The 25626-nt window shown below is 52.0% G+C and overlaps 1 protein-coding gene across 1 annotated transcript; it reads left to right on the top strand.

Annotated features, from left to right (window-relative positions):
- The first annotated feature begins 485 nt into the window (after window positions 1–485).
- On the top strand, window positions 486–25200 carry ADGRG5 (adhesion G protein-coupled receptor G5). The gene is made up of 13 exons (XM_017502628.2): window positions 486–541; window positions 2068–2246; window positions 11921–12022; window positions 12246–12318; window positions 12970–13126; window positions 13681–13797; window positions 14812–14928; window positions 16401–16553; window positions 17280–17401; window positions 17664–17932; window positions 18930–19047; window positions 22823–23100; window positions 23455–25200. The coding sequence occupies exons 3-13, from the start codon at window positions 11959–11961 to the stop codon at window positions 23553–23555; spliced, it is 1569 nt and encodes a 522-aa protein (XP_017358117.1). The 5' UTR covers window positions 486–541; window positions 2068–2246; window positions 11921–11958; the 3' UTR covers window positions 23556–25200.
- The last annotated feature ends 426 nt before the right edge of the window (window positions 25201–25626 follow it).

Below are 25626 nucleotides of genomic sequence, written 5' to 3'. Positions count from 1 at the left end.
AGTAGAGACAGGGTTTCACCATGTTGACCAGGATGGTCTCGATCTCTTGACCTCGTGATCCACCTGCCTCGGCCTCCCAAAGTGCTGGGATTACAGGCTTGAGCCACCGCGCCCGGCCTCCCTTTTCTATTGATGGAAAAACTGAGGCCCAGAGGGGCAACATCTCTTGCCCAAGGATGCGGAGCTCAGGTGGGTCTCCAGCAGTGCGTAAGGCCATGCTGCCGTGCCCTCGAGCTCCTCCACAGAGGAGCAGCCACCCCAGGAAGTGCTGCAGGCTCCTCGGGGTGCTATCAGAGGGTGACCTGGGCATGACCACCAGCTCAGAGGAAGCAAAAAGGCTGCTGCTAGTGAAAGAAGAAGTGAAGTGAGAGTGTGGTGTCTGGGGCTGGAGTGAAGGGAGCAGAGAGAAGCGAAGTGGGGGTGCAGGTGTGGGGCAAAGGGAGAGGCCACTCACAGACGCCTACCGACTTCCCCTTCTTCCTGCGGAAGCAATAAGACAGCCGCGGAGGGAGCAGCGGAGACAGCAGCGGCAGCTTCACAGGTCAGACCCCTCTGGGCCTCTCCCACTCTCCCCTGCCCAGTTCTCTATCCTTATCCACAGGCCCCTCAGTGGGCACTGGGCATACTCATGCCCAGATGGGCACAGGTGTGGCGACAACCTGAGTGAGCAAGCTGGGGACCCACCCTCCTTCCATTTCTGGTTGGCAGCTTCGCATCTGGGGGAACGTAGAGATCTATGCTTTTGGAAGGAGAGGTGATTTAAATTAAGATGTGATTAGGCGTGGGGCTCGAGTCTTAGCTTCCCCATGGGGTCTGGGTCAAGTGAAGGGAGGTTTCTTTTCTGGACCTCAATTTCTCATCTGTAAAATGGGGCGAGTCTGGGAACCTGCACCCCGGATGGCTGTCAGGGGCTCTGTAGAGGGCCTAGCACATAGTTTGTGCTTGGCAATGGAGGAGGTGCAGTTCCTTTCAGAGTGCCCTGGATTGGATCCTGGGGACAGCATGTCTCTGGGAAATGGCCCTGCTGCTGGCTTGGTCACAGATGTCCTGTTGGGCTCTGGTGTGGCTTCTCTTTTCCCACCTGTGAAATGGGGTTACTAATAGCATCTCTTAGGGCTTTTTTTTTTTTTTGAGATGAAGTCTCACTCTGTTGCCTAGGCTGGAGTGCAGTGGCACGACCTTGGCTCACTGCAACCTCCACTTCCAAGGTTCAAGCAATTCTCCTGCCTTAGCCTCCCAAATAGCTGGGATTACAGGCGTGTGCCACCACGCCCAGCTAATTTTCATAATTTTAGTAGAGACGGGGTTTCACCATGTTGGTCAGGTTGGTCTCGAACTCCTGACCTCAGCTGATCCACCTACCTCAGCCTCCCAAAGTGCTGGGATTACAGGTGTGAGCCGTGATGCCCAGCCTCTTAGGGCGTTTTTGCAGAGACCACAGGTTGATTGATTTCTCACCCAGGCCAGGGAGAGGCCAGGGGCAGGGGCTCCAGACTGTGGTTGGCAGGGGCAAGTGAGGCTGTGTGAGGAGAATGGCTGGCTCAGCAGGCCCCTGTGCTGCTGGGGAGAGGTGGGCTTTGGGGGTGCATGGTCAGCTCTAGGGAGGATGGCAGGGGTTCCCAAGCCTTGTGCTCAGAGGCATTCCTGGCCAAGGACTTTGGTCAGAATCCTGGAGGCTGAGGCAGGAGAATTGCCTGAACCCAGGAGGCGGAGGTTGCGGTGAGCCGAGATCGCGCCGTTGCACTCCAGCCTGGGTAACATGAGTGAAACTCCGTCTCAAAAAAAAAAAAAAAGAATCCTAGACCTGGTTCACGGCCTGATTCCCAGGAGAGGACCATAGAAATTGTTGTTAGAGTTTCTCTTTCTGGGAAATTGTTTTCCTTGGCCTCATTTTATAGATGAGAAAACCTGAGGCACAGAGAGGTCAAGTGCCTTGCCCAGTGTCACACAGCCCAGGCACAATACTGGAAATGGTTATCAAATTTTCACCTTCCAAAGCCTCCGTCCTGTTTTCCATAGTACCTCATCTCTCTATTGGCCTAAGTAGAGTCTTTCTTGTCTACACAGTACCTCAGCTACCCAACCATCTTTGGGAGGCTGCAGCGTGCAGGGGGTAGTGCCCTGGACCCTGGAGGCCTGGGTTTGAGTCCCAGCTTGCCCGCTGACCTGCTGTGGAAACCCAAGCAGACTCCTTCTGTGCAGTATTTAGTTTCCTCACCATCAGCTGGAAGCATCCTGGAAGTCAGGTAAGGGATTGCTGTTTCCTAGAGGGCCCCAAATAACAGTTGCAGGGTGGAAACTGAGGTGGCTGAGCGTGTGGGGCGTTGTTGCATGGTGACCTCTCTGGAGGGGTGTGGAGGGGAATTTGGAGGCTGCAAGCAGAAGTGAAGACCGTGGTTTGCTCATGGGAAAATGGGTGGGAACCACAACTTCTATCTGGAGTGCCTGGGGGAGGTGTCACTTCTGCTTTGGCCTCAATTTACCCAGTTGTGTGGTGGGATCAGGCCCTTCTTCCCTTGGTGCCTGCCTGAAAGCAGTATGGGTAAGGACCTGGTCTTAGGGGCTGTACTCTGCAGGTCAAATCCATCTGTCTATCTGAGCCTCAGTTTCCCCAACAGTACAGTGAAGGGGCAGACAGGTTGGCCCAAGGTCCTTCCTGTGCTATCAGGTCCTCCACTACTGGACCTGTTTTCTCACTTAAATTATTTCATTCAGTAGCTTCTTTTGTCTCTCCAAACCCTTTTGCTTTTTTTTTTTTTTTTTTAGTCTCACTCTGTCACCCAGGCCGGAGTGCAGTGGAACAATCATGTTTCACTGCAGCCTTGACCTCCCAGGCCCAAATAATCCTCAGCCCCCCAACCACAGCTGGACCACAGGCACATGCCACCACGCTGGGCTAGGTTTTTTAATGTTTAATTTTGTAGAGACGGGGGTCTTGTTATGTTGCTCTGGCTAGTCTCAGCCTCCTGGGCTCAAGTGATCTTCCTGCCTCAGCCTTCTGAAGTGCTGCGATTAAGGCATGAGCCACCGCACCCAGCCCCCCAAATCCTTTCCCACGTCTTTTCTCTGAGGTTCTGAGAGGGTAAGTGAGTAGCATGCCAATAAATAACCAAATAGCTGTGGGAAGAAGGTTGCCCAGGTGCCAAGGCAAGAGAATTGAAGGCACAAGCTGTCCCAGTATAATAAATAACTGATTACTTAGTTTTAGCAATGATACAAAATATATTTAGAAACAATCACAAAATCAATTATATAATCAATCCTATTAAATCACGATTCTTCATTAATCTTCGCTTTAGTATTACAGCATATAATTAGTTTAGTCTTATGGTATAGACAATCAGGTGAAATATAGTTAGGAACTGAAGGGACCTGTGAGGCTGATCAGGAAGCGAGAGTGAGAGCCTTGTGGTAACGTCCGTGCCTGGGAAGGTACCCATTACTTAGCAGGCCATGAAGGGGAGTTTCCCTTTCACTAGGGGAGTCCAGAGAACACTCTGCTCTGCCCGGGTCTTGAGGAAGGCCCGACATTAGCCAGGCCTGCCCACAGACATCCAGGGGCTTAAATGCCTCTCTGTGGTGCTGTGCTCCCACGGTCACCATCCTTGTCACTTTCATGTTCTGCTTTCTCACCCGGTGCTCTTTTTAAGTTCTTAGAAGTCATGAGAAGTAAGAATAGAGGAATCCTAAAAGCCTTTGATCTTTCTGATGAGTGCATAGAGAGATGCTGACCTAAGTGCCTCCCCTCTTTGCAGCGGCTCCCTGAGAGGGAGGGGTGCCCCGTACTGTAAGCATGTGATTTGCTTGACCCTATCCATCATGTCAGATGAGTCACTCTCCTTACCCTGCCCCCCGCCCTGTATACAATAAATATCAGCGCGTCCAGGCATTCGGGGCCACTACTGGACTCCGCCCTTGGTAGTAGTGGTCCCCAGGGCCTGGCTGAGTTCTTCTCTTATCTCTGTGTCTTGTGTCTTTCTTTCCTGCGATCTATTGTCTCTGCACGCAAAAGAACACCCACTGGACCCTGCGAGGCTGGACCCTGCAAATAGCCAAATAAATAACCCAGCCTTCTGTGACCCACTGTGCTGGGTCTCGCTATGTTGCCTAGGCTGGTTCTTGAAGTGCTGTGATTAAGATGTGAGCCACCGCACCTGGCCCCCCAAATGATTGGCCTGGCCTCAGGTGATTCTTCTGCCTTAGCTTGGGATTACAGGTGCAAGCTATGGCGCCTGGCTGTACACATTTTCTTTTTAAAGAATACAGATAATTCTTAGTAGTGAAATGACAATCTGTTGCATATTTTGACTTTTAATTTTGGAAAAATTATAAATTCACAGAAGGTTGCAAAAAATTGTCCAGAAGGTTTTGTACACCCTTCACTTATTCTCTGGTAGTAACATCTTGCATGCCTATAGTATAATTTCAAAGCCAGGAAATTGTCTTTGGTACAGTTTACAAACTTCATTCTGATTTCGCCTGTTTTATACACTCATTTTCATATGCTGGTTCTTTGGTAAGTGTATTTTTTTTTTTTTTTTTTTTTTTTTTTTTTTTTTTTTTTTTTTTTTTTTTTTTTTTTTTTTTTTTTTTTTTTTTTTTATGCCCTACATATTTGCATCTTTTTTTGAGACGAAGTCTCACTCTGTTGCCCAGGCTGGAGTGCAGTGGCACAATCTCCGCTCACAGCGACCTCCGCTTCCTGGGTCCAGGTGATTCTCCTACCTCAGCCACCCGAGTAGCTGGGACCACAGGCGCGTGCCACCACACCCGGCTAATTTTTAGTATTTTTAGTAGAGGCGGGATTTCACGGTGTTAGCTAGGATGGTCTCAATCTCCTGACCTCGTGATCCTCCCGCCTCGGCCTCCCAAAGTGTTGGGATTACATGCGTGAGCCGCTGCGCCCGGCCCCTGGTAAGTGCATTTTAACTTTATAAGAAAGTGCCAAACTGTTTTCCTTGCAATTTTATGACATGATAAAATAAAAGATTCCTGTAAACACCACGATGATCAAGACACACAACTGCTCCATCGCCACAAGGATCCCTTGTGGTAGGCCTTTAAAAAAACACACTCCCCCTCCCTAACCCGTTGCCACCACTTATCTGTTCTCCATCTCTATCATTTTGTCATGTCAAGTCTGTTACACAAATTGAATCCCACAGCATGCAACATTTTGAGATATGCTTTTTTTTTTTTTGGCTCATAATAATTCCTTTAATAATCTTTAATGTGTGTGTACCTAATAACAGAAGCTTTGAAAAATAAAGCAAAAATTTATAACATTAAAGGGAGAAATTGACAAAGCAACACTTACAGTTATAAAATGAAAATAGCAGAATTTCTTTGAAGATCCACAATCCAGAAGTGGAACCACTGCTCTTTTGACAGGGGCCATCTCAGTGGCATCACTGGAAAGTCCAGATTGCCTGACACAGTGGTAACCAATGACTGGGGGTCAGATCCCAACAGATGAGTTGGCTTAAGGGAGTTAAGTCTATGCTGAAAGACAGAAAGGGAGAAGAGGACATGAAAACGAATTTGGTTTTCCACAGCACAAGGCTTTTGTGTGCCAAGGTGGCCATGTGCGTCAAAGTCAGGGAATCCCTCTTCCTGGGAGCCAAGAGGAAGTCTCTCAAAACTAGAAGGGAAAGGTGTTTTCCCTGTATCAGTCCAGATTCAGAGACATTCTTTTAGTGACATATGCCCCTTCCCCCCAAAACAGCAATCAAGTGTTCCGTGTGCTAACAACATAGCTTAAAAAAAAGGTAAAACAAAATTCTACATTTTTGTAAAAATTGATAAAAAATAGTATTTCAAACTGTACAGTCACCAGAACTACACAGTTATAAAAAATGCACACACTGCACTTGGCATCTCCGGCATCTTTAGCTTGCTGTGCCCGGTCTGTTTTGGTATCTCCATTTTCCATTTTCTGCAGGGTTATTCCCCTCCTTGCCAGCAGCCACATTTCCCTTTTTCCCTTAGGGTACCTTCTCTCCCTTCTTTGGAGGGGCCTTTTTAGGCTTGAGCTCTGGCTTTGGAGGAGTGGGCTTAGCAGACAACTTCGCAGATCTTTTCTGTGGTTTGTCCTTCACCTTGGCTTTATCTCCTTTAGCATCACCTTCAGCCGTTCTCTTGGGCACGGTGGTGGCGGCTACGGCAGCGGGTTGTAGGATCTGGGCACAGGATGCAGGGGCGCACGGGATGCAGGGGCGCACGGGATGCAGGGGCGCACGGGATGCAGGGGCGCGTGGGCTTTGGTCAGTCCGGGGGTCATTCTCACCTCTTCTTCTTCACACTGCTCCCATAGTATTCTTGTATCTCTACTATTGCCTTACTAGCTGTATTTTATCCTTTTTTTTTTTTTTTGTAATGGCACTCTAGGATTTAAATACATATATTTAACTTTCCACAATTTACCTTCGAATGACATTATGGTACTTAAAATATAGTTTAATAACCTCACAACCAAATACGTCCATTTCCTCCTTCCTGCCTGTTGTGTTATTTTTGTGGTACTCTTCTACTTCTACATATACTGTGATCCCCACAATGCATTGTTACTATTTTTGCATTAAACAGATATTAAAACCAAGGAAATTTATTTTATATTTGACACATTTTTGCCAGTTTCAGTACTCTTCATTTCTTTGTGTAAGTTTATTTCCAACTGGCATAATTTTCCTTCTGCCCTAAGAATTTTCTTCAATATTTATTTTAGTGCCGATCTGCTGGCAATGAATTCTCTAACTCCTTGCTCATCTAAAGAAGTTCTTATTTTGTCTACTTTTTTTTTTTTTTTTTGACAGGGTTTTGTTCTTGTCACCCAGGAGGCTGGAGTGCAATGGCATGATCATGGCTCACTGCAGTCTTGACCTCCTGGACTCAAGTGATCCTCCAGCCTTCCTCCTGAATAGCTGGGACTACAGGCGCATGTCACCACGCCTGGCTATTTTTGTATATTTTGTAGAGACAAGGTTTCGCCATGTTGGCCAGGCTAGTTTTGAACTCCTGGGCTCAAGCGATCCACCCACCTCAGCCTCCCAAAGTGCTGGAATTACAGATGTGAGCTACTGCACCCGACCCTGTCTTCATTTTTGAAAGATATTTTCACTGGGCATGGAGTGTTAGAATGACAGATTTTTATTGAATGATGTGGCTGCATTATCGTCTGCTTTGTATAGTTTCTGATAAGAAGTCTCTTGTAGTTTGCATCTTTTATCTTCTGGGTTCAATGAGTCTTTTTTTTTTGGCCGACTTCAAGATTTTATCTTTGATTCTGCAGCAGTTTGACTAGAATGTATCTAGATGTGTTTTTCTTTGCTTTTATTCCATGGGCTTTTGCAGGGCTTCTTGGATCATGGTTTGTTGTTTTTTATTAATTTTGGAAAACATTTGGCCATTTAAAATTTTCTTTTCTTTCTGTTTCTACTTATTCTTCTCTCTTCTCTCTCCTTTAGCTAGGATTCCAATTATATATATACAGACCATTTGCACAGTTCTTGGGTAGTCCGTTGATATTTATTTTCACTCTTCTTACTCTTTATATTTCAATTTGGATAATTTCTATACACTATCATCAAGTTCAAAGATTCTTTACTTTGCTGTGTCCAGCTTGCTGATAAACCCGTTGAGGGAATTCTTCATCACTGATATTGAGGTTTTCATTACGAACATTTCTGCTTGACTAGCCTTAATAGTTTCCATCGTTCTGTGGAAATTTCCTATCTGTTCTTAAAAGTCTACCTTTTTCACTCCACCCTTTAAGATATTTATTATAGCTAGCTTGTTTCTATCTGATAGTTCCCACATTTCGGCCATCTCTAGATCTGGTTCTGTGTGTCTTAAAATCTTTGATTAGCTACCAGGCATTGTGTGTAATAGAACAGTAGTAAAGTAAATGACATTTATGCCTAGAAATTGGAATATTTCTTATGTCATGGCTGTAGTATAGGGCATCAAGTCAATTTAATCTGTAGTTGATTAAGGTTTACGCTTTATTTATTTATCTGTCTATTTAGAGATGGAGTCTCACTATGTTGCCCAGGCTGATCTTGAACTCTTGCGCTCAAATGGTCCTCCTGCCTCAGCCTCCCAAAGTGCTGGGATAACAGGCAAGAGCCACAGTGCCCAGATGGATTTAGGTTTTGTTGTTGCTGTAATTACCTTCTACAGGCTCCAGATTTCTCCAGTGGTGGACTGTCCCTACTTTGTGTTCAGTATGAGGACTTGAGTCCCACAGGAATTTTCCCAGCATTCCCGCTCCGCACTCAGCATGGCATGCACGTAACACAGAGGAAAGCTCTCTTCGTGTTGCAGTCTCTTCCCCAGCGGTAGACTGCTGTTACTTCATGCTTGGTGCAAGGCTTGTGGTAGAGGCAGTGAATTCTTAATTCCCCTGCTCTAGCTTCAGCCTTAGACAGTCTTGAGCCTGAGCCCCAGGAGCGGGGCTTTCTCCGTGTTCCTGTTTCTCCTCCGGTTGTTGAGAACCTCTGCCTCTTATGCAGTGCAGGTACTAGAATCCAGGCAGACTTCCTCTGCTTCACCCCCATGGGAACGAAAGTCTGCCTTATTAGTTGGGGGATCTTGAGTGGGAGTGAGGTTCCTGCTCTTTTCGCAGTGGTAGGCACCGCCCTCTGTTTTATAGCAGTGCAGCGTCCTGGGCGCTAATGGGTGTCCTCTTCCTTGCCAGTGTCCAGTGGTCTTTTTTTGTTTGTTTTCTTTTGAGACTCTGTTGCCCAAGATGGAGTGCAGTGGTGCTGTCGCAGCTCACTGCAGCCTCCAACTTCACAGGCTCAGGTGTTTCTCACACCTCAGCCCCCTGAGTAGCTGGGACAACAGGCGTGTACCATCTCACCTGGCTAATTTTTTTTTTTAGAGGCAGAGTTTTACTGTGTTGCCCAGGCTGGTCTTGAATCCCTGGGCTCAATCAATTCACCCACTTCAGCCACCCAAAGTATTGGGATTACTGGCATGAGCCAAAGCACCCGGCCCTGATGGCTTTTGCGTAGTGTCACTGCAGCAGTGGTTGGAGGGTCTTCTCCTCCAGGAGAGGCAGTCCACATTTGCCTTGTAGCAGGTCAGGGACCTGTGGGATGGGCATCTTACATCAAAGCAAAGCCAGGGTGCAGGTGTTTATCTCTCAGGGGCAGCCAGTTCCCAGTGTGCACTCAGGCAGGCCCCAGAGCACAGATACGCTTCTCCAGGTCCTCCTGCTCCAGCACGTTCTGCATGGCTGTGTCATCATGGGGTTCTCTTGGGCTCTGTCCCATGCCACATCATTCTCATGGGCGTCCAGTGGAGGACTGTAGGAGGAAGCTGTCTAGAGGGCACAGGCTATCTTGTGTCTAGGGCTCCCAGTAAACTGCCACTCTCGCTAATGCTCAGCCATTAGGAATTCATTAAGGTATTAGTCATTTTCTCCTTATCTACATTTGTGGCAACTACCTGTTCCTCCATGCTCTGTCAATGTGAAACAGATCATGTGTTTCATCCAAAAAAGATAACATGTTCTGGTTATCTCCAGAAACCAGTTTACTTGGTGGCCTGTGACCTCAGCTCTCCAGTAAGCTAAAAAAAAAAAAAAAAAAAAAAAAAAAAAAAATTTGTACATTATTTGGCTTTCCCTTTGCTATGATGGAAACAATGTTCCCATGTGGCTCTCTACTTTCTAAGTGGAAATCAAAATCATCTTAATATGGTTTTTACACAATTAAAAAAATCTCCCACTCAATGTTTCAATTATGACTATATACATTACATTCCATATTAAGTCAAATTGTGTGGCAGCATTCTATTTTCTTTCTTGTACAACTTGGTTTTCTTGAAATTAATTGCTTCTTTTTATTTTTGTATTTACAAATTTTCTGTAAGACATCTCAGAAAACAATTTTTCTAGATGCTCAAACCTATTAGATAGTCTCTCTCCTCTCCTTTTCCTCTTCCTGATTTTTTCTTGAAGACCTCCCTCCAGGGGCGTTCTTTTCTCCTGCTCCCTCCAGATGGGAAATGCCGTAGTCCTGCTGCCTGACGTCAACCTGGGCCTTCCCTTCACACATTGGCTGGGGAGTAGCTTTACCTCTCCCACAGTAGGGTACAGGACGTGTCTTCTTTCATGATTAATCAGACTTTCATTTTGTTGGAGCACATCCTCCAGCAGCTTCTCAAGAAACGGTGTGTGTTTTGAAATACTCAGTAATCCTTGGTTGATCATTCATCTTTAAGAGTGGAGCACTAAAAACCTAATTGCTTGGCAGAGCTTGGTGACTGGTGAAATGTCACTGTAAGTGAGTTCTTGCATGACACTGAGGAACATAAAAATGGCAGTAGTTACAGGATACTGTTCTTGGAATGCTCAGCTCTTCAGACGTTTCTCCTGCCTCAGGGCATAACCCTGGCTGCTGCAGTCTTCTGGAATCTGAGGGGGGGAGGACGTGGGGAGGGGATATTGTTTAATTGCCCCTTTCCCTCTGATTCTCTATGGTAATCCTCTCTCCAGAGAGTAAACTTTGTGTGGAGCAGGACTGGGGATGGCGGGATGCTGAGGAAACTCCCGGATACTCGAGGTGGCTGGGAGATCTGGGGATTGAGTTGAGCATTTTAAAGTCTCACAACCAACAATCCCTGTTTTTATTTTATTTTTTTTTATTGTTTTGAGACAAGGTCTCATTCTGTTGCCCAGGCTGGAGTGCAGTGGTATGATTTTGACTCACTGCAGCCTCCACCTCTTGGGTTCAGGTGATTCTTCCACCTCACCCACCTGAATAGCTGGGGATACAAGCACAGGCCGCCACACCCAGCTAATTTTTGTATTTTTTTTGTTTGTAGAATCAGGATTTTGCAGTGTTGCCCAGGCTGGTCTCAAACTCCTGGTCTCAAGTGATCCTCCCACCTCGGCCTCCCAAAATGTTGGGATCACAGGCACGAGCCACCGTGCCCGGCCAACAATCCCTGTTTTAGCCTTTTCCTTCATCCCCACTTCAGAAATTCCTGATGCCTTCAGTTCTCAAGTGCTTCCAAGATGAGGCTTCTCCTCGTCTTCCCCCCGCATCCTACCTTTCCCCACTGCAGGCACTTGGGGTCAACATTTTTTGGTCTGCTAAACGTCTTACGATGTGACACCGACTTTGTAGCCTCCGAAGTTTTGCTGACATCTCCCCTCTCTGCGGTTGTTTTCTTTCCCATTGTTCTGTCCTTGTGCCCATTTTCTGGGGAGTAGCTTTACCTCTCTCACGGCAGGGTACAGGAAACCCTGTGCCCTGGGTCTTCTTTCATGATTTACTCTCTCATTTTGTTGGAGCACATCCTCCAGCAGCTCCCCGAGAGGCTTTGTGCCTCTTTTCTTCCCCATTGTACTGTTTTTCATGCGTGTTTTCTTTCCCCTTGTTCTGCTGCTTTGTGCCTATTTTATTCACTCCCTCTCATTTTAGTGGGGCTTTAAGGGGCAGACATAAATTTGCTCCATTGAAGCAGAAGTTTATTAGTTCATTTTAAAATGGAAGAAAATGAGGGCAGAGAGAGAGACAGATCCTACCCAAAGCCACATGATGAGTTAGTGGCAGGGCTGGATGGGTTTTGCATGTTGCTTTCTCCCAAACACCTCCCTGCTGGGTAGAGGCTGGGGTCCTGGCGAAGCCCCCAGAGAGACTGTTTTTTGGGAGGGGGCGTGTGTCAAGCAGAGCTGCTAATGGTAGCATTACTAAGTGGTCATGGAGTCTGCAGTTTTAAGAGAGCTGGCTTCAGGCAGCTTTAAGAAAAGCAAGTCCCTTTGCCCTTCAGCCTCAGCTTCCTCATCTGTCAAATGCAGGATGGATGAGGATCAAATAAGATGCTGCATGTCCTACCCTTGGGACGTGCCAGACACTAAAAGTTAGAGGTCGCTCTTTTGTAATGACGGTGATGGCATGCCCTTTTCCAGGGCCAGAGCTAGTTCCTGGAGGAGACTGGGCACAGGGCATGGATCGCTGTGGTGCCATTTTCCTGTGCCTGTGCCTTCTGATGTTGCAGAATGCAGCAGCAGGTAAGGGGGCTCTGCTGAACTGGGGGCAGCCCTAGCCCAGGCTGGGACTGTGGTGCAAAGGTGGGAGGCGTCAAACCACGGGAGATCAAAAGGGGCCACTTAGGCTTCCTGGGGGCAGTAGGAGCTGCTTGTGAACCAGACCCTCAGTCTGGGATGGAAAGCCTAGAGGCCACGGAGCCAGGGGGCAGCTGAGACAGGCTGAGGGCGAGGTGTGTCCCCGCAGAACCACGGAAGGAGCTGCGAATCATGAAGAATATGGAGGCGCCCAGGTCCCGGAGCTCGCTTTCTTTTCCTGGGTGAGTTGGACGTGTCTCTCTCCTGTTTAGACTCAGCTGTGCCTCCCACCCCAAGCCTGCACCTCGAATCAGTGGGCCCGGGTTGGTCCAGTATAGACTCTTAACTGGGCATTTTCCAGCACTTTTATTGAGCACCTACTGCATACCTGACTCTAGGCTCTGGAGATGTGACATGTCACTGCCCTCATGAAGTTTATCATCTGGGAATGGGAGCCGTTAATCTTGGATGTCATGAAACTAAGTGTGGAATTGTGGGTCTCCATGCATTTTCATGGGAAGGGGCTCTAAGACTCTGGCTGGGTTCTCCAGGGTCTATGACCCAAAGACTGAGCAGCTCTGGGTGAGAGGCCAATGCTGAAGACTGGCCAGGGATAAGAGTGATGACAGGGAGGCTGTGAGGGAGTAGTCAGGGAAGGCATCCTGGAGGAGGTGACAGTAAACTGGGACCTGAACAGGAGTTACTCGAAAGGAGAGGAGGGATGGGATAGAGAACTAAGAGTGTGCCAGAGACAGTGTGTGTGCAGTGGTCTGGAGGTGGGAGTGACAGGGGTGTGGGTGGGGAGATCCTGCCCTCCCAGGCTGTCTAGAGCCCCCTGTCACCCTTACCCCACTCTGGGCTCTGGCCTCCCTGGCCATCTCTCCGGGCTGCAGTCAACTCCACCAGCTGGAGCAGCTGCTGCTGAATACCAGCTTCCCAGGCCACAACCTGACCTTGCAGACAGCCACCATCCAGTCTCTGGCCTTCAAGCTGAGCTGTGACTTCTCTGGCCTTTCGCTGACCAGTGCTGCTGTGAATCGGGTGCCCCAGGTCAGAGGCTGTGGGGGGGTGGGGGGTGGCCAGTTGCCCCTGCCCTGGAAATCCCCCAGGGGTTTAAGGTCCAGATTTTCTTTGGGCTCCACTGTCCCCCTCCCCATGCCCCCCAGTCCAGGCTCTGCCCTAACTGGGAGTTGTCGCCTCCTCTGTAAATTGGGGCTGATACTCGCTGTGTGAACTGTGGAAAGGGAGGTGGTTTACGGCCCCTCCAGGGTGGAGTCTGCTTCCTGCTTTGGCCGGAGGCTGCCCCTTGGGGGAGGCAGCTGTGGGAGAGGCCAGGAACCCTGGCTCCTTTTAGGACCCTGGGGTGATTGGCTGGGTCCCTGGCTGGGACTGGGGCTGGGTCCGAGGTAGCTCCATCCCTGCGCAGCATGGAGGGAGGGCCTGGGATCTTGGGAAGTTTGAGAGCAGATGCAGCCTGCTGGGAGAGGGTTCTGTAGGTGGAAACCCCAAGGAGGGTTTCATGGGGAGTAGGAGGCAGTGAAGGTGTTGGGGTCGGGTCTGCAGGTCCTGGTTGCCAGACGCAGTCAGTCTGTGACCCTCCGCAGGCCCGCAGTCAGCATGCCATGCAGTTCCCCTCCGAGCTGACCCGGGAGGCCTGCAAGACCCGCCCCAGCGAGCTGCGGCTCATCTGTATCTACTTCTCCAACGCCCACTTTTTCAAGGTCAGTGTGATGGCGGGCCAAGGAGGGTGGTGCCGGTGCCTTCTTGGGATCCACTGCAGGTGTCCACGTCACTGCCTGGCCTCTGAGAGACCAGCACCAAGTGAGACCAGCCAGCTGACTGTGCAATCCAAGCTAGCCATTGACCCTCTCTGGGCCTGTTTCCCTGCCAGCTTTCGCAGAATGGTAGGAAGGCACAATTACAATCTGCAGATGATGCCTAAGAAACCTACTATGTGCCTGTCCCTAGACAGGAGACAGACAAGAAGGCACTTGTTCCCTGCCCTCAGAGAGCTCTCTCTCGATGGTTAGACTAAGACCTTAGAGATTTATTTTTTTGGCAGAATCTTGCTCTGTTGCCCAGGCGGGAGTGCAGTGGCGTGATCTTGGCTCATTGCAACCTCCGCCTCCTGGGTTCAAGTGATTTCCCTGCCTCAGCCTCCCTGGGATTGCAGGCATGCACCACTATGCCCAGCTAATTTGTGTATTTTTAGTAGAGACCGGGCTTAACCATGTTGGCCAGGCTGGTCTTGAACTCCTGGCCTCAAGTGAGCCACCCATCTTGGCCTTCAAAGTGCTGGGATTACAGGCATGAGCCACTGTGCCCGGCCAGACCTTAGAGATTTAACGTCAGCACAAGATTGATGATAGCCGTAGAGGTCCAGAGCGATGGATGAGTGAGGGTGGGGTCGGGGTCCTTCCGCTGGGCAGTCCAGGGGAGCTTCTGGCGAAGGTGCCATTCAACCTTGGCTTTGAAAGTGTGTGACGTTAGTGGTGAGGTGGAGGGCGTGAGGCTGGAACGCATTAAGCAACGGGAGGTGGACCAGCGGGTGGTGATGGGACAGCTTTCCACACGGCAGGGACAGCACATGCAAAGAAAGCTGGGAGGCTGGGAAGGCTTTCACGGTGCACAATAAAACTCTTGCTGCTTGTTCTCAGCCAGGGAAGCGGGCTCAGACCTTACCCAGGGTCTCCTCATTCCCCCTGCACTCAGCCCTTCTCCTGCTGCTATTCCAGGATGAAAACAACTCATCTCTGCTCAATAACTACGTCCTAGGGGCTCAGCTGAGTCACGGGCACGTGAACAACCTCAGGGATCCGGTGAACATCAGCTTCTGGCACAACCAAAGCCTGGTATTGCTGGGGGTGCCCCCATTTCCACTGCACCCTTGCCCCTCTGTGACTCTCCTGTTGAACACTGGTTTCACCAGACCCAAACCTGTGGAACCATCTTGGAAACAGACTATTTGAAACCCATCACACTTTAAAAATTCCTACTCAAGAAATAAGAGAGAGAAGTTTTTACTCCTGTATTTGTCAGGATTCTTTCAGTTGTAAGTGAGGAAAGATCAGCTCAAGCCAGCTTAAGCCCAGAGGGCACTGATTGGCACACATCAATGAAATATCTAGGGCTGGTCCACCAGCTTCAGGCATGGCTGGATCTGGTGACAGATCAGATGCCCTTGTGGGCGGATGTGATGGATCCAGGATGGATCTGATGCCCTCTCCATCTCAGCAATGGTCTCCTGCCTTGGCTGTCCCTTCTGTGGCATGACGGAAGCTGGAGAGCAAGACTTCCTTTCCCTCTTCCCATCACGCTCTTCTCCCCACTCCCTACTCCCAACCTGCCCCAGTGCAGATCAGGGTCTCAGGATCTTAAAGGTTCATCTGGGTCACGTGTCCATCCCTACACCTGTCACCTGCCCAGGGGGATGGAATGTGTGGATTGGCCAGGCCCAGGTCACATGGCCCAGGGACTGGGGTGGAGGAGTGAGCTCCGGGGGAAGTATAGATGCTGATCCCGGAAAAAGTGAGGAGTGCTTGTGGGTGGGGGTGCAGTGGGGTGGCTCACAAGCCTTAACGCCTCCATTTCCCGGCTCCTGGCATTCCTGAAAAGCCCGGAGCCTCGGCTTTCTGGATCCATCTTCTCTTCAGCTTCACCAGGACTGCCCCGCGCTCTGAATTTTACTATCAGCCTTTCCTTTCTCCCTCTGGGCTTTGCTGCGACAGTTCCCTCCACCTGGAATGTCTTTGGCCTACTCCTGTTGAAATCCAGCATGTCCTCTAAGGCCCCAGGGTCCCCACCTCCCCTTGTCTTTGGGTCAGCTCTGCCTGCTCTCCGTGGTTTTCCATGGCTGCCTGTGTCATTTCCTCTACCTCTCCACCCACGTGGCTTGGCGTTAGGTTGTCTGTGGTTGAGTCTCCCCTGACCAGGCATGGGTCTGAGCACATTGCTGTTCCCCACGGGAGGAGGGGGAGGGGCCAGCTGGTTATAGAGCGCCTACTGTATAAAAGGCCAGAGCTGGACACTCAAGACTCCATGTTGCCTTTTGTTTTCCCACCATTCTTGTGACATGAGTATGAAAGACCTTATTCTGTAGATGACTCAACTGAGGCTCAGAGCAATTTGGCATCTTGCCTGGGTCACTCTGAGAGTACCTGATGGAGATGGGGCTGGAATCTGAGACTGAGACCAAAGGCCAGCCAGTGCCTGGTAAAATGTTGGCAAATGTGCAGTTGAGTTACTGTTGGCCCCCAGGACTCCCAGACACTGACCCACAGCCTTTCCTCTGTACCCTTTGACTGACCCCGGCATCTCCCCACAGGAAGGCTACACCATGACCTGTGTCTTCTGGAAGGAGGGAGCCAGTAAGCAGCACTGGGGGGCCTGGAGCCCCGAGGGCTGTCATACAGAGCAGCCCTCCCCCTTTCAGGTGCTTTGCCGCTGCAACCACCTCACCTACTTTGCTGTTCTCATGGTATGTGTGCATCCTGAATGAGGCTCAGAGCTGCAGAGGGCCCTGCGTCTGTGGCAGAGGAGCAAGGCAAAAGCTGGTGCAAGGAACAGAAAACCCAACTGAAAAGGGCTTAAGCAAAAAAAACAGAAGAAAACAAACCTTATGGACTCATGTTTCTGAAAAGGCTGGGTTAGGCTTCAGGCATGGCTTGATCCAGGGGCTGATCACTAAGATCACTAAGATGATAGTACTCTACCTCTGTCCCTTAAGTGTGCTTGCTCTGTGCTGGCTTAGCCCTCAAACAGGATCTCCTTATGAGCTAATAATATGGCTGGCAGCAGTTCCAGGCTCATGCCCTGGTAGCTTTCAGGCCAGTGGAATAAGATCTTTTACCCAGTTCTGCCAGCCATGTGTTCATCCCTGAACCAAGCACTATTGGCAAGAAGAGGGAAGGCCCTGCTAGGCCAGGCCTGGCACACCTTTCTTCACAGAGAGGGTAAAGGGGTGGTGTAGACTCCCAGGTGCATAGGGAATGGGGGAAGGGAGGCATTCATAGAAGAAGGGGGAGAGGGGAGCTGTGGAGGGGTGAAACTCACCGTATCTGCCATGGCCTTGTTCAAGCCAGGTTCATGGCTAGGCTTGTGGGGAAAGGGACTTGGAGCAGAGGCCTCGGGAGGGCCCTCTGACTGCGGCTGGGAGGGAGGGCGATGCTGTGCTCTGGCCTCCAGCCCCTCTTCCTTCCCGCAGCAACTCTCCCCAGCCCTGGTCCCTGCAGAGTTGCTGGCTCCGCTCACGTATATCTCCCTCGTGGGCTGCAGCATCTCCATTGTGGCCTCACTGCTCACGGTCCTGCTGCACTTCCACGCCAGGTATTCTGCTGCCACAGTGCTGGGAATGTGCCCCACTGTGGCACATCACCTCCACTGTGTCCCATTTAGTCCACTAGAACTGGGTGGGCTTCTCCAGGGGGTGGGGGCCAGGAGGTGGGAGACCAGCCTTTGGAGCGGCTGCTGTGGGATCCCTGCCCCTTCTTCGCCTCAGATTCCCCATCAGTGTGCACCTCTGTGCCCTTCGGGTGGTGCAGCCTGGGTGATGTCCCTGGGCCATGGAGGGCCTTACTCTCACCTGCAGGAAGCAGAGTGACTCCCTAACACGCATCCATGTGAACCTGCACGCCTCTGTGCTGCTCCTGAACATCACCTTCCTGCTGAGCCCCACATTCGCCATGTCTCCTGTGCCCGGGTCAGCGTGCACGGCGCTGGCCGCAGCCCTGCACTACGCGCTGCTCAGCTGCCTCACCTGGATGGCCATCGAGGGCTTCAACCTCTACCTCCTCCTTGGGCGTGTCTACAACACCTACATCCGCAGATACGTGCTCAAGCTTTGTGTGCTGGGCTGGGGTAAGCACAGAGTCCCTCTTCTCCTCGTCTTGAGGCCTCCAGGCGGGCAGGGTGTTGATCCTCGCTAGTCCTTTCTTCCCCTCCTCCTCCTCATCATAGTGGCCATTACATGGCCACCACCTGTGACCTCAGTCTACGCCCACCTCTACTTTCTATATTACTAATTTTATCACCTCTTCCACCGCCATCACCATCATCACCTCTTCCACCTCCTACGTCTCCTCCACTCTGTCACCGCCATCATCACCATCACCTCCATCACCACCGTCATCGCCTCCTCCACCTCCATCACCACCATCAACGCCTTCTTCACCTCCATCACCTTCTTCATCTCCATTATTGCCATCACCTCCTCCACCTCCATCACCACCACCATCACCTCCTCCACCTCCATCACCACCACCATCACCTCCTCCACCTCCATCACCACCATCACCACCTCCTCCACCTCCATCACCACCATCATCACCTCCTCTACCTCCATCACCACATCATCACCTCCTCCACCTCCATCACCACCATCATCACCTCCTCCACCTCCATCACCATCATCACCTCCTCCACCTCCATCACCATCATCACCTCCTCCACCTCCATCACCATCATCTCCTCCTCCACCTCCATCACCACCATCATCACCTCCTCTACTTTCTCTACCCCCAGCATCACCATCACTACCTTCATCACCGTCCTTGCCCCTTTCTTGCGTATCTCTATTTCCTCAGCAGTTCCTCAGCCCTCCCTCCCTTTTGCACCCCAGAGCCACCTTCCCAGTGTGACCGCTCCTCCCTCCACCACCGCTCCATCATAGAACTGTCACTAACATCATCTTGGAGGAGAGCTTCCTCCAAACCACCAGGCTCATTGCCCTGAAGCTGGGGGCTCAGAACAGTCTCCTCCCAGCTGTCCCTGGCCCAGTGGAATTCTGTGTCAGCAGCCCCAGGGACTGAGAGCCAGCTCTCCCCCACATCTCCTGAGCCTTTGTCCCACCCCTCAGGGACCCCAGCCCTCCTGGTACTGCTTCCCCTCGCTGTCAAGAGCTCAGTGTATGGACCCTGCACGATCGCCATCTTCGACAGCTGGGAGAATGGCACGGGCTTCCAGAACATATCCATGTGAGTGCCCTCAAGGCTGTAGCAGGCTCCCTGACTCTGCAGAAGGGCCACATGGGCCTGGGGCTCCAAATGCAACATCCTGTAGGCAAGGCACTGGCCGCACTGGCTGTGGGGCAGAGAGGGAGCTGGGGCTTCTACGGGGGTTTGCAGGTGGCTCTGCCATGTCCTTTCCATGGATCCAGGTCTCCTGCAGAGGCGGCCTTGTGTTCTATGCTGGCGAAGTCTATGAAGCCAGCCTGTGCTCCCCAACCTGCCAGGTCAGCCGGGCCTCCCGCCTCCCCATTGCACATGGCCACACAATCAACTGTCCTGCCTCGCCCTCCAGTGCCCAGGCCCTGAGGGTCTGGCTCAGCCTGCACTTGGCCCTGTCCCCCGCAGGCCACCTTGCTGCACCTCCTCAGGCTTGGGCTCCTCCCAACCTGCCCTGGGCATGACACTGCCAGGCCCCTCCAGCCCTCCTAGTTGAACAAGAGTGCTGTGGAGGCTAGGCTTGGGGAGGCAAGGAGAGGCCTCGAGGCGGGCCTTTGGGGGCCTGGGGACACGCTGCTGCTGCTCTTGTACAGCCCCTCCCTGCACCCTAGGACATGCAGCTTTTTACTGTTATGCAGCGTTTCCAGCAGCAGACATAGACTAGCCTAAGGAACCAGCGGGCCTGTCGCCCTCCTGCAGTGGCTGTGGAAGATTCTTTCCCTCCTGCTGGACGCAGGCTCAGGGTGGCTGGGGGCGGACTCTGTGGCAGGTCTTGGGTATCAGCCGGCTGCCTTTTCACAAGGGCAAGGGCAGGTCCTGTTGCCAGCCCGATTTTACTGTTAGGGCTACTGAGACGCAGGCGGCTTAGGAACTCCACCTGAGGGGCCCCGGCCGGTCAGTGGCAGAGCTGGGACGTGGTCTCTGGCAGGCTGGTCCCGAGCTAGCCCCCGGCCCCTGAAGCAAGGCCGGGGACTGAGTGGCAGAGCTGGGGTTGATCCCTCTCACGGTGAGGCTCGGGCTGGTGTCTCAGAGGACATGTGATGTCACTTTACATGAATTGTTCCCTGCAATCTCCATGGGAACCCGTAAGGCAAGTTCATAATCATCCCATCCTACAGATGAGGAAATGGAGGCTCTGGCCTCAGTTTACACACTCTCTGGATTTCCTTTCTTTCTTTCTTTCTCTCTCTCTCTTTCTTTTTGATGGAGTTTTGCTCTTGCACAGGCTGGAGTGCAGTGGTGTCATCTCGGCTCACTGCAATTTCTGCCACTGGGTTCAAGCGATTCTCCCGCCTCAGCCTCCCAAGTAGATGATATTATAGGCACGAGCCATCATACCCAGCTAATTTTTGTATCTTTAGTAGAGACAGGGTTTCTCCATGTTGGCCAGGCTGGTCTCAACTCCCGACCTCAGGTGATCTGCCCGCCTTGGCCTCCCAAAGTGCTGGGATTACAGTTGTGAGCCACCACGCCTGGCCTATTTTCTTATATAATAATGTGATGGGGACAAAGGAGCTTTAGTGACACACCCATAGGACCCACTAGTGTGCAGACGTTAGAGAATGCCCAGCTATGAGCCAGCCTCTTCCTGGGTCGTCTTCACTGTCCCCTCTCCTCTCAGGAAACAACTACCTTGGATTTTGTGACTTCTTTTTCTCTTACATTGAAAATATCTCTTACTATGTATATACACATTCCTAAACCCAAACATCAGTTAGAAACCAAAAACAGCCCTTGAAAATCATTCACATGTCTGCTGACAGGATGCTGGGTGAACAGTATGGCAGAGCCGCCCCGGTGGGGATATTTCCTAGCAGTGAAAATGAGTGGTCCACTATCACACTCATCAACTTGAAGGAATCCCAAAATAACGTCCTGGGACCTTGGTGACTGCAGGGGCCGGGGCCACAGAGCAAACCAGAGCAGGGGATTGTGACGGTCGCAAGCTCTGGGCTGGGGGCTTCAGGTTCCAGCTTTGCCTCTAACTAGAATGTGTTCCTGAGCCAGAGCTTGAGCTTCCTCATCTGTAGCATGAGGGTGACTATGTACTTGCCTTATGGGGTGTCATGGGAATTGCAGGGGACAATCACATAAAGCATATTGTTACTGGTGGAGGGTGTCCAGGTTCTTGGCGTCTTGAAGACAGAATGAGACAAGCCTGGGCGCAGTGGCTCACGCCTGTAATCCCAGCACTTTGTGAGGCCAAGGCAGGTGGATTACCTTAGGTCAGGAGTTCAAGACCACACTGACCAATATGATGAAACCCTGTCCCTACTAAAAATACAAAAACATTAGCTGGGTATGGTGTCATGCACCTGTAGTCCCAGCTACTCAGGAGACTGAGAGGAGAATTGCTTGAACCTGGGAGGCAGAGGTTGCAGTGAGCCAAGATCACACCACTGCACTCCAGCCTGGGCAACAGTGAGACTCTCTCTCAAAAATAAATAAAAAATAAATAAAATAAAATAAAGAACAAAATGCACAAAGTGAGGAATGAATAAAGCAACAAGAGCAGAGACTGAAGATGAAAGTACAAGCCACGGTGTGGGCCTGGGCCAGAGCGCAGGGCCTCAGGAGCCCGTCACAGAAGGTGTGGGGTTTACGCATCCTCTAGAGGCTGTCATTGGTTACCTGGTGTGTGCCCCATGTAAATGAGGAGCATGAAGTAAAGTGACAAAGGCGATTGGAGAAGATATTCCCTGTCATAGTTGAAGTGTTTCCATTTGATATTTATTTATTCATTTGTTTTTTGAGATGGAGTCTCACTCTGTTGCCCAGGCTGGAGTTCAATGGCATGATCTTGGCTCACTATAACCTCTGCCTCCTGGATTCAAGTGATTCTCCTGCCCCAGCCCCCTGAATAGCTGGGACTACAGGCACCACACCCAGCTAATTTTTGTACTTTTAGTAGACACGGGGTTTCACCATGTTGGCCAGGCTCGTCTCAAACTTCTGACCTCAAGTGATCTGCCCACATCGGCCTCCCAAAGTGCTGGGATTACAGGTGTGAGCCACCGCGCCTGGCTTCCATTTGATTTAGTTCTAGGAAGTCCTATGTTCCCTGTCTCCAAACCCGATTCTCCTGCCTCAACATGACATTGTGTCTGACTAAAAAGTGGCATCTGTCTTGAAGGTGTCCTGGAGGGTGGAGGCCTCCGGGAGGGCCCAGGACTGGGGCTGGCCTGGGTCAGTTCTCGCTGGCTCTGTGCTCAGCCCTTGGGGGGTTCTCCTGCTGCTCTGTCTGCTCCCAGGTTGGCACTTGGAGAGCACCCTTCCACCAAACCACGGATTGGCAGTCTGCCCACTGCTCGGGGCAGGGCATGGTGGCCCAGTCTAGGTGGGAAGAGGCTCGTGGGGAGGGGTGTCCCACTGCAGAGGTGATGACGAGGCGGTGGCACCATGTCCTGGGGTGGAAGGGGAAGTTTCCAGGAAAGAGGGCTCTGGGCCCAGCGTCCAGTAGAAGATGGGGCATGCCAGCCTTGGGTTGGTCGTGGAAGTGGAGAGGAGTGAGATGTAGAAGGGAGAGAGGAAGAGTGTTCAGGTGGGTGAGGGCACGGGGAAGTGAGAGAAACCACTGGCAGGAAAGGCGGGCATGAGGGAGCTGCAGATTGTTGACCAAGGCGGCAGATGCGTCCTCTGGTGGTGGCCTGCCTGGAAAGCCGGGTGAGGGGCTTTACCGTGTGTCCCGTCAAGCCAGAAACAACAGGGCCTGAGCCAGGAGACCGGGCGGGGCGTCAGGCAGTGGTGCTGGTCCCCCGCCCACCTGGGAGCCGCTGTGAACCTGACATGTCGCCTTCCCCCACAGATGCTGGGTGCGGAGCCCCGTGGTGCACAGCGTCCTGGTCATGGGCTACGGTGGCCTCACGTCCCTCTTCAACCTGGTGGTGCTGGCCTGGGCGCTGTGGACCCTGCGCAGGCTGCGGGCGCGGGCGGATGCGCCGAGTGCCAGGGCCTGCCGCGACACCGTCACCGTGCTGGGCCTCACTGTGCTGCTGGGCACCACCTGGGCCTTGGCCTTCTTTTCTTTTGGCATCTTCCTGCTGCCCCAGCTGTTCCTCTTCACCATCTTAAACTCGCTCTACGGTAGGGCCGGAGGGCGGCCTGGAGGAAGCCGCTGGGCAGGGGGTGTATGGCTGGTGGGATGTTCGCTGCCAAAGGGGTTCAGGTGAAAGGGGCAAGTGGGGGACTGACATCCAGCCCACAGCTCCACTAGCCAAACTGGTGGGGGCTACATCTGCATGAAGGCGCCTTATGGCCTGGCCATGGTAGCTCTTCCAGCTCTGAGGCTCTGCCCCTTCTGGCCTTCTACAGTAAGAGATTCTAGGAGTTGCTTGTGGGCCCCAGGGAGACCAGCTCGCTGCAGCCAAGGAGGCCCTGGCCTCTGGGGACACCCACGCTGCCCCGTGGCACGCCCACCTACCAGCCTTTCTCTTGCAGGTTTCTTCCTCTTCCTGTGGTTCTGCTCCCAGCGGTGCCGCTCAGAAGCAGAGGCCAAGGCAAAGATAGAGGCCTTCAGCTCCTCCCAGACAACGCCGTAGTCTGGGCCTCCTGGCCTGGAACCCTCAGCCTCTCTGGCTGCCAGTAGCCCGAGGCCACGGCTCTTGCTACAGAGGGTCACAGGTCTGCTGCAGGACTCCAGAGGCCACTGTGACCCCCAGGGGGCCTTTTCCACTTCCATGGCCTCCCCAGGCACCAAGGGCAGGGTTTTACCCTCCCTCTCCCTGACATTTTGCTCTGGGCCAGGTCCAACCCCACCTGGGGCAGCAAACCTTTGTCCTGGTACCTGGGCCCAGCTGGCCAGGGATGTGGGCAGAGCACCAGCTTGGGTGTCAAGATGCCAAGTGTCAAGGCCTGGCTTTGATTCTGTCTATATGGCCTTGGGCCTGCCACTTCTCACCAACCCCGGGTGTCCACAGCTGCGACATGGGGACAGGCGGCTTTGTTCCAGCCCAACCCGGGAGCTTGGAGAAGATTGCATCAGACCTGGGGCAAGAGTGTCAGCGTGGAGTGGGAATTCCCGTGGCCACCGCCTGCTTGCTAGGGGCAGGATCTTGGCCAGCCTGCCCTGGAAGCACCCGCTCGGCCCCGCCACTTCCTCCTGGGAAGGGCCAGATGGCATCCCGGCTTGGGGTGGGTGGGACCTACCCAGCATCTGAGACTTTACTGGCCTATGCCTGAGGCCTCTTTTCCTTTAACTCCCTAAATTATGATGACTCCAATTCCAAGCCCACCTTTCCCAAAGATTGGGAGCTTCAGCCTTTCCCAGAGGCTCCTCCTGCAATACTCCCAAGACCTCCCTCCATAGACCTTTCAGACCAGCAGCCCACCCACGGGGTTTCCTTTAGGGCGGAGGAAAACCCTTCTTTCTCCTCCAGCTGAACCAGCTGGACCCCAGTGACCTGGCTACTTGGTGATTGGGCAGGATTGAATTTGCCCTGGCAGGGGTGAGAGTGTGGGTTTTAAATCTGAAGCTCAGGCCAAAGAGAATTACCCTTGCCCCAGACCTGTCAGACCCAGTGGGAGACAAAGCTCATGAAGCCTATGTGTTTCCCAGGATGAACACTAGGGGGCGCCATTGGCCCACTAGGTGGCCCTTGGCGCCAAGACTACATCTGGAATCGCTCAGTCACCTGTTTGCAGACACCATGCACCAGCTGGAGGGGCCATACTGCAGGACTGCGCCTGCTGAGTGACACACAGGAGGAAAGGAGAGACACGTTTACATGGCCATTTGTCTCTTTTCCCAGTGCAGCGGTGCGCTGTCACTCTTGGGGGCTGCACCCCGGACATAGCTGGCATAAGAGCAGGGCCGGGGTAGACGCTCAGGGCCCTGCGCCAGGCCATCAGGCAGTTTTAATGACCTCGAAGGTCACAGGCAGAAAACAGGAGCAGGATTTCCCCTGGGGAAAAGTTCTCCTGGGGCATCCTCTGCTCTTCTGTACGTTTCTAGATGCACATAGCTCCTTCACCAGTCAGTGGGTGGCACAGGCTCTAGAGCCAGACTGCTGGGGCTCCAGTGCCAGCTCTGCCCCTTGCTAGCTGTGAGACTGTGGACAAGCCACTCAGCCTCTCTGTGCCTCAGTTTTCCTGTTTGTAAAATAGAGGCCATAGCAGTACCTATTTTGACGACTAAGTGAAAGAATTCAAATAAAGAGACTTGGCATGAAGTAAGTGCTCAGTAAACGGTTGCTGGTGTCATCATTAGAATTTTTGCTATTATTTTAAACAGTGTTGATTGAGTGTCAGAGCCAGCCTGTCTAAGCCCCAGGCCCAGCTCTGCTCAACTTTGCAGACACAGCCCCTTCTTAGGCACATCTCACCAGGCCCCAGCTTCTTTCCCCAGGGAGGCCTCTGCTCCTGCCTTGCTGGCTTTCTGCTGTTCTAGGAGTAGTCCCCACATGGGATAGCCTCCAGGTGTTCCATATATCTCCCAACCCCACAGCCCCCAATCTTCCAGTCTAATGAAATTCCTGGTGGTCAGCTATCACATCTTCTACAAAATTGCCCCAGCTGTGCATAGCGAAGGCCTCTTTCCCACGCTGACTCCAGGCAGAATCCCCCACCCCCACCATCGCCATCGGAGTGATGTGAGCACCCATCTGATCTCCA

The sequence above is a fragment of the Cebus imitator genome, unplaced genomic scaffold (genome assembly GCF_001604975.1).
Source record: "Cebus imitator isolate Cc_AM_T3 unplaced genomic scaffold, Cebus_imitator-1.0 Scaffold297, whole genome shotgun sequence".
NCBI classification, from domain to species: domain Eukaryota; kingdom Metazoa; phylum Chordata; class Mammalia; order Primates; family Cebidae; genus Cebus; species Cebus imitator.
Note: the sequence above shows the minus strand (reverse complement) of the source record. Positions and strands in the feature narration are given on the sequence as shown.